The sequence below is a fragment of the Salvelinus fontinalis genome, chromosome 33, assembly GCF_029448725.1.
Source record: "Salvelinus fontinalis isolate EN_2023a chromosome 33, ASM2944872v1, whole genome shotgun sequence".
NCBI classification, from domain to species: domain Eukaryota; kingdom Metazoa; phylum Chordata; class Actinopteri; order Salmoniformes; family Salmonidae; genus Salvelinus; species Salvelinus fontinalis.
This window is the reverse complement of record NC_074697.1, coordinates 31,505,469-31,514,048: the sequence shown is the minus strand read 5'-3', so window position 1 is coordinate 31,514,048 and position 8,580 is coordinate 31,505,469. Positions and strand designations below refer to the sequence as shown.

At 40.4% G+C, this 8,580-nt stretch overlaps 1 protein-coding gene across 1 annotated transcript; it reads right to left on the bottom strand.

The window, feature by feature from the left end:
- Positions 1-644: 644 nt before the first annotated feature.
- LOC129832024 (P2X purinoceptor 5-like) lies at positions 645-8,573 on the bottom strand. Its single transcript, XM_055895738.1, has 13 exons — positions 7,968-8,573; positions 7,573-7,744; positions 7,168-7,318; positions 5,129-5,200; positions 4,918-4,993; positions 4,719-4,815; positions 4,444-4,539; positions 4,059-4,200; positions 3,729-3,859; positions 3,538-3,631; positions 3,356-3,421; positions 2,974-3,059; positions 645-2,842 (listed from the first exon to the last, which is right to left on the bottom strand). The coding sequence occupies exons 2-13, from the start codon at positions 7,719-7,721 to the stop codon at positions 2,773-2,775; spliced, it is 1,230 nt and encodes a 409-aa protein (XP_055751713.1). The 5' UTR covers positions 7,722-7,744; positions 7,968-8,573; the 3' UTR covers positions 645-2,772.
- Positions 8,574-8,580: the final 7 nt, after the last annotated feature.

Below are 8,580 nucleotides of genomic sequence, written 5' to 3'. Positions count from 1 at the left end.
GATGATTTATTGAAACACGAAGACGAACACGAAAAACACTTGGAAAATTACAAAACAACAAAACGACGTAGACAGACCTGAACATGTGAACTTACAGAAACACGAAGAACGCACGAACAGGAACAGACTACATACACTAACGAACACGAAACAGTCCCGTGTGGTGCGACAGACACAAAAGACAATCACCCACAAACAAACAGTAAGAACAGCCTACCTTAATATGGTTCTCAATCAGAGGAAACGTCAAACACCTGCCTTTAATTGAGAACCATATCAGGCAACACATAAACCCAACATAGAAACACAACACATAGAATGCCCACCCCAACTCACGCCCTGACCAACTAAACACATACAAAAACAATGGAAAACAGGTCAGGAACGTGACACATATGATACTTTATGGTGTTCTATACTGTACCTTTCTATGTATGTGTTGCCAAAGATATTGTACTAAACCCTTATATTGCCCTAACCAACTCTGATATGATCAACTGATCTGCACCCAGAACCATACATTTGCCCGATTCATGTGGGCCTATATGTCTGCCAACGGCAGTGAATGTGGTTTTTGTCATTAGTCCCATTATTCTAAACCACAATTAACAAATGAAGATTACATTTAAGAGTAATACATGTGCTTAAATTAAACAAATATTTTTATTAGTAAAAAATTATGAAATATTCAAACAACAAATTAACAATTTTGAAATTAAATAAAATCATACATGGCCATGAAGACTTCAGTTGAAACTTGAAAGTAGGGCAAAAGTAAAACATAGATTAACTGTAGATGTAAACTGTAGATTATACAAAAAATTGCAAACTATGTATGCTAAATCACACAATATTCAGTGATAAAACAAACAATGGTAAAACAAACTATCCATCAGCAAATAACACAAGAATAGTTCTACAGAGGAAGCCTATATGCTGTCACGTATGAGGTCAAGTTTAATTCCATAAGGAGTTGGCACTTTCAGCGAGGTCGAAGGAACCCAGAAACATCCGGTTTTAAGGAGATACGGCCCACTTTTGGACGTGCGCCTCGCTGTTTACAGTCCCGGTGAAACATATAGCAGATGCCTATAGATCAGTGGAAGCTGGTGAGGGGAGGACAAGTCATAATAATGGCTGGAACAGAGCAAATGGAATGGCATCAAACCATGTGTTTGATGTACTTTGCAAGAGGTTGCAAGATTGAATCCCGAGCTGACAAGGTACAAATCTGTCGTTCTGCCCCTGAACAAGGCAGTTAACCCACTGTTCCTAGGCCATCATTGAAAATAAGAATTTGTTCTTAACTGACTTGCCTAGTTAAATAAAGGTCAAATATTTTTTAAATATTTTTCTAGACTGTTCCACTGATTCTGCTCCAGCCATTACAATGAGCGTGTCCTCCCCAATTAAGGTGCCACCAACCTCCTGTGCTATAGAGAGTGCTTGTCTTTCCTCGAGATTAAGCTCTTGCCACAAAGTCGACAGACACCACATACCAATTTTGTTGATGTCAACTTTGTCAGAGATTCCATTATCTCTAGATAACGCTAGCTAATATCTGTCTAGTAGCTAGCTATGGCACGTGCTTGCTTGCTCTTTAAATTTGTTTCAATCTGGAATATCAACAAGGCAACACTCCATCTTAACTCCTCCTCCACATTTACTGCACTCTTAGAAAAAAAGGTGCTATCTAGAACCTAAAAGGGTTCTTCACCTGTCCCCATAGGAGAACCCTTTGAAGAACCATTTTTTGTTCTACATGGCACCCAAAAGGGTTCTGCCTGGAACCAAAAAGGCTTCTACCTGGATCCTAAAAGAGTGTGGATTAGTTGAACAGTGAAGAAGAGAACCTCCCCGACAGTTTTTCTCTTTCTCCTCATGACCAGAATGTGTGGCATCCCGCTAAGGCATGTCTTTTACTTTGGCTTCTTTTGTTTTTGGATTTAACCATTATTTAACTAGGCAAGGCTAAGTGAGCTGATGCCATGATTAAACCATAAGTGATAGGTCAGTAAGCTGCTGCCATGGTGTTAAACCTCAGGTGATGGGTCAGAGAGCTGCTGCCATGGTGTTAAACCTCAGGTGATGGGTCAGAGAGCTGCTGCCATGGTGTTAAACCTCAGGTGATAGGTCAGTGAGCTGCTGCCATGGTGTTAAACCTCAGGTGATGGGTCAGAGAGCTGCTGGCATGGTGTTAAACCTCAGGTGATAGGTCAGTGAGCTGCTGCCATGGTGTTAAACCTCAGGTGATAGGTCAGAGAGCTGCTGGCATGGTGTTAAACCTCAGGTGATAGGTCAGTGAGCTGCTGCCATGGTGTTAAACCTCAGGTGATGGGTCAGAGAGCTGCTGGCATGGTGTTAAACCTCAGGTGATAGGTCAGTGAGCTGCTGGCATGGTGTTAAACCTCAGGTGATAGGTCAGTGAGCTGCTGCCATGGTGTTAAACCTCAGGTGATAGGTCAGTGAGCTGCTGCCATGGTGTTAAACCTCAGGTGATAGGTCAGTGAGCTGCTGGCATGGTGTTAAACCTCAGGTGATGGGTCAGTGAGCTGCTGCCATGGTGTTAAACCTCAGGTGATAGGTCAGTGAGCGGCTGTCATGGTGCTAAACCTCAGGTGATAGGTCAGTGAGCTGCTGCCATTGTGTTAAACATCAGGTGATAGGTCAGTGAGCGGCTGCCATGGTGTTAAACCTCAGGTGATGGGTCAGTGAGCTGCTGCCATGGGTGTTAAACCTCAGGCGATGGGTCAGTGAGCTGCTGCCATGGTGTTAATCCTCAGGCGATGGGTCAGTGAGCTGCTGCTCTTCTGGGGTTTGTTTTATATCCTCTGTAGTACTGCTACGGTAAAATGGGAGAGTGAAAAATAACATTACATTTTAAAACAAGAGTCTCTCTTAACCTCCATTACCAGAAAAAAATATTTCCAAATGTCTTGAAACTCAGACAAATATTTAATGTAAATGCCATACTTCTTCACATTTTCAAACTTCCAGTCCTTATAGAACTCCCTATTTTTCATCAGGTAGAGAAGAATCCAGTCACAGAACCAGGCCCCCTACAACAAAATGAGATCCATTAACAAATATAATATAATATAATCTTATATAATAAAAGATACAGAATATAGTATATACCTGTATTGCAGAGGAGGCTGGTGGGAGGTGCTATAGGAAGACGGGCTCATTGTAATGTGTTGAATGGAATAAATGAAACGGATACCATTCAATTTATTCCATTACAGCCATTACAATGAGCCCGTCTTCCTATAGCTCCTCTCACCAGCCTCCTCGGCTGTACTGAAGTCCATAAGTATAGCCTATACAAATGTAATCTTTAAAAAATAATACTTACACCACCAATACAAGCTAGTCCTGAGCCTATATGGATAATGGTGGGGATGATACAGAACTTTCCAGCCTGTAGTAGAAAATAGACGGAAGTAACAATAAGGGAATCAAAACATCAGGAAACAAAATAGATGCATTTATCCTAAAAAGCAATAAAAAGCAAGAAATAATACATATTTCTCATACCTTCCCATGCACCATAATGTTGATGCGTATACCAAACACTTTGAAATGTGTTCGGTAGCTTTCTCCAGACTCAGTTTTAAAATAGCGAGCATGCCTGTTATGAGAGTACCAAAGATGTGGAAGATTAAAGTATGACTTCAAATTAAATATTATGTGTCAACTTCTTGTGTGTGTGTGTGTGTGTGTGTCACCTGAAGTTGAATCCTGAGGACTCTCTGGACACATTAACGTCAATGCGAGTAAAGTTGTACCGTGGCCGACACTCTGAGGGATCTCTGTCAAGGTCACACTCCCACCCAATCAGAATTCCAATTAAACCACCCTGGGGGGGGGGAGAGAATTGATAGCAAAATGCTATATTATTTACATTATTTATGTGTTTTGTTGGTGGCTTACTCTTTGATGGTATGGACATAATACAGAGTGTCCATTTAACTGCTTAAGGTAATTGAAAACGTCATCGTCATCAACATCATCATCAATAACAACAACAAATAAACTTTGAAATTGTGAAAACTGACCTTCAAAACCATGTCCTGAAAGCTGTGTCCAGTCTGGTTAACAATGTCTCCCAGACGGAATATGGGGCAGTAGGGTTCAAGAGCCTCATCGTAGCGACATTTCTTCAGATGGAATTTATCAGCCGTGTCCTGAACGTTGGCCCTGATAATTGGGTGAAACATTTCAAAGTTCAAAGTTTTTATTTATCAAAATGCAGACAGCAAACACTTTCTGAAATACGTAATATTAACAGATTAAAAGACTCCAGCTCCAGTTTATACATTTAAACATTAAAAGAAAACCCTGGCAGAAAACCATCTGCCTGTCAATTTTTAAAATAGATGTTAATAATATAGATGTTAATATAATATAGATTTTAATATAATGTTAATATAGACAACTTACTTTGAGAAACTGAATTTGGGAAATCGGATGACATTTTTTATGTAGATGGTGAAGTTTTCAGCTTCTCTTAACATATTCTTGTGTTTATGTCTATCCCTGAAGGATTAAAAGGGCAGGAAGATTACTACTGCGGACACATGCTTATGCGTGTGTGTGCATGTATGCGCCTGTGTGTGTGTATGTGGTTGTGTGTGTTCATGCATGTGTGTTTATGAGTGTGTATGTATGTGTGTGTGTTTGTGGCTACGAAAGTGAAAGTGTGTGAGTGCACTTACTGTGGTTGGCATCTTCTCTCAACGGGGCACCAGCTATATATCTCACATGTACCATTGGATTTCCCATTGTCTCTCAAGCAGCGGCCTGTCCTAACTCCTACAGAAAATTATATTTCACAGTATGTTTGTGAGGAGACAGTATATGTAATTTCTCGTTTCAATTTGTTTGAATTCAATTTGAGTTTTCAAAGATTCCTACCATGGCCAGCTACCACCAACTCTCCCTCTGCACAGTCTTCGTCTCCCTTACAGTGGCCATCTGGCACATTGGGGCTCTGTGAAACAATACCACACAAACTAGTATGGTTTAACAAATACAGACCAAATACGGACCAAATACAGAGTATATTGCCGTTTTAAAAGGGTGATTAAAGGTGACAACATAAATAAATAAAAGGGAATTTCCTTACCTCAGCACAGTTGCCCAACTTCTGGTTTGGGGTCTCTATAAAATTGGTAACAATGAAAAAAACTGCTTCCCCCTATAGGAAAAAATAAAGGGGTGTTAAACCAGCCTGATATCAACTGATAAGCGTAAGTGTGGCACGCATTTGCAGAAAGATGTGCATCACGAGACGTGACACATAAGTCAATACATTGCATTCAATCAGCTTTAATATTGCAGATAGATTGTCGCTTCCATCAATGTAATTGTCTGCATCATTTCCAATCCCCCTTATTGTTTTGTAAATATATACAGTACCAGTCAAAAGTTTGGACACACCTACTCATTCAAGTTTTTTGGGGGGGTTTGAGATGGTTTGGGATGAGTTGGAACGCAGAGTGAAGGAAAAGCAGCCAACAAGTGCTCAGCATATGTGGGAACTCCTTCAAGACTGTTGGAAAAGCATTCCAGGTGAAGCTGGTTGAGCAAATGCCAAGACTGTGCAAAGCTGTCATCAAGACAAAAGGTGGTTACTTTGTAGAATCTCAGATATATTTTGATTTGTTTAACACTTTTTTGGTTACTACATGATTCCATATGTGTTATTTCATAGTTTTTATGTCTTCACTATTATTCTACAATGTAGAAAATCTTAATGTTTCCAGCTACAATAGTCATTTACAACATTAACAATGTCTACACTGTATTTCTGATCAATTTGATGTTATTTTAATGGACAAAAATGAGCTTTTCTTTCAAAAACAAGGGCATTTCTAACTGACCCAAACTTTTGAACGGTAGTGTATATGTTTTCCTTTATTATTTTACCCTAACCCTACCACCCCTCCCCTAACTGGAGTAAACTAATGGACAACAACACTTAGGCTTCTACTTCCAGCTTATACAGTACATATTATATACATTTACCTTGACCAATATCTTTTTCAAAAGCATCCCAGGCTGATGCTTATCAATAATACCATGTTAATTAAACCAGTTAAACAGGGCTGTCCTTTATCTCCTTTTTGTTCTACACAGTGGCTCCAGTTACACATATTCTGGAAGCATCATCACGATAGCTAAAACCCTGAAGCTTCATACCTTCATATCAAGAAGATCTAAATGCATATTCCCATGAAATTGACTGAGATGCTGCATGGACATTTCACTATTCATGACTGACAGTGAGAAATGTGAAGGGAGGGTTACCACAAAAATGTGTGTGCAAAGGCACAGAAACACATTCTACAAATGTGAAACCAATTTTTTGCTCTGACGATGAGGCTTCTGGGGGTGAGGGACGGGGACGCAACAGGACGGTTGCATTCAGAACCGCAGCCTCAGCCTTTATTATATTTAAGCAATAAGGCCCGCGGAGTTGTGGTATATGGCCAATATACCACGGCTAAGGGCTGTTCTTATGCACGACACAAAGCGGAATGTCTGGATAAGGCCACTAGCCGTGGTATATTGGCCATATAACACAAACCCCTGAGGTGCCTTATTGCTATTATATTGGCCATATACCAAACCCCCTCTGAGGTGCCTTATTGCAATCATAAACTGGTTACCAATGTAATTAGAACAGTAAATGTATATATATTTTGTCATACCCGTGGTATACGGTCTGATACACCAATCAACATTCCATTTAAAATTATATTTATTCTAGCAGTCAGGCACAGTGGATGAGATGCATTTTTACATTTACATTTTAGTCATTTAGCAGACGCTCTTATCCAGAGCGACTTACAGTAGAGTGCATACATTTTATTACATTTTTACATACTGAGACAAGGATATCCCTACCGGCCAAACCCTTCCTAACCCGGACGATGCTATGCCAATTGTGCGTCGCCCCACGGACCTCCCGGTTGCGGCCGGCTGCGACAGAGCCTGGGCGCGAACCCAGCCCAGCCTGGGCGCGAACCCAGAGACTCTGGTGGCGCAGCTAGCACTGCGATGCAGTGCCCTAGACCACTGCGCCACCCGGTAGGTGGCCCGAGAGATCTTACTTCTAACATTAACACCAAATTACTTAAAGGGGATTGTGGTTAGTCTGACCTGAGGTGGAATGACATAGTCCACAGGTCCCCACACCATCCGTCCGGACTCTGATGTGTTGGTGACTGCCACTCCCTTCAGTTTGGTCATCACAGCACTCTGGATAGATTCCTCTTTGGTCTGGTAGGACTTCTTGCTCAGGAATACATACCTGTGTAGACCAGGAGGACAATATACTGTAGCTATCTCAATGGGGATAATCTGCTTAAAACTTGGAAAAAGTAGAGGTTACTGTCTGACAGGGGTTTAAAATATCGGTTGCAATATATTTTTACATGTTAAGTTTCTGTGAACTACAAATAGATGGACTAGAATGTATTTCATCAATAACATTTCATATGCCTTTAGAGTGTTATAAGGGCATATATCTTGAAAATGTGGAAAGGTATTTGTTGAGACCCTTACCCAACAACGTATCCAATGATGGATAATTGTATAACTCTGTACAAACTGCCGACTCTCTTGCTTCCTACAATGATGAATTTTCCTGTCTTGTAGTCAAGATAGGAAAGCACATTCAAAATAACTTTGTTTTTCCAGCTATTGGAAGCCATCCCACGGTGAAGATACTGTAAATCTGAAGACAACAGTCAGTTGTTTATACAGCCACTACAACCGTTGAACCCACAGAAGCCATCACAGTCCAGTACTTGACCAGAGCAAATAAACTACTTTGGCAAACGTTCTGTTGATTTCAGCGTAATTTCAGTGTGCTAGTGTAACACTCATTATATTCTATATATACATTCAAACTCGCATGAAAAAATATTAGTAAATGAGATCCTAGTTTAGTTTCTTACCCTGGTCTACGAGATTATTGAAATCTGGATTCAAGTTCAAATCTTGTCTCTACCCATCAGCTTTTATACGAATAGCAATGTAATGATGACATTGTTTCCCTAGGTCATATTTCAATTCAGCCAATGAGTTTCAAGGGGCATGGATTTTAAATCTTCTGAAGAGACAGTTTGTGCATATATTAACAACAAAAAGCATTCAGTTGACAACCAGTTGTCCAATAGAGGGAGGGATTAACAGCACACTGTAGAGCAGAGTGATTTACAAGAAATGTGTGGCAGACTTATAGCAAATCACAGGATGTAGATGTGCATCTGCAGGTCACAGGTGCAAATTGATGCAACATTTTCCCACATCCTATGATGTTCTGTACAAAACAACAGTACAATAGAATGTAAATGATTTCTGCTTTTGCATGAGACCCACGTTTTGAAAGGCAGGGATGCTTTTGTTACTGGTTTTACTGGCGATGACATGGAGGGGAAACATGAGTAAGTAAGATGTGAATAACAGATCAGTAGGCCTATGTGGGGGTTTCAATCCGAGGCGAAGATGTCAAAGCTGTCAACAGTTTGCAAAATGTAAAAAGTTTGAAGAATGTAACTTCACCACAAG

Excerpts from the sequence above, each read along its gene's own strand:
- LOC129832024 (XM_055895738.1), bottom strand. The coding sequence starts at position 7,721 with ATGGCTTCCAATAGCTGGAAAAACAAAGTTATTTTGAATGTGCTTTCC. Across the intron at positions 4,816-4,917 it reads GTTGGTGGTAGCTGGCCATG|GAGTTAGGACAGGCCGCTGC; the intron begins GTAGGAATCTTT and ends AATTTTCTGTAG. Across the intron at positions 3,060-3,355 it reads GACTAGCTTGTATTGGTGGT|GGGGCCTGGTTCTGTGACTG; the intron begins GTAAGTATTATT and ends ATTTTGTTGTAG.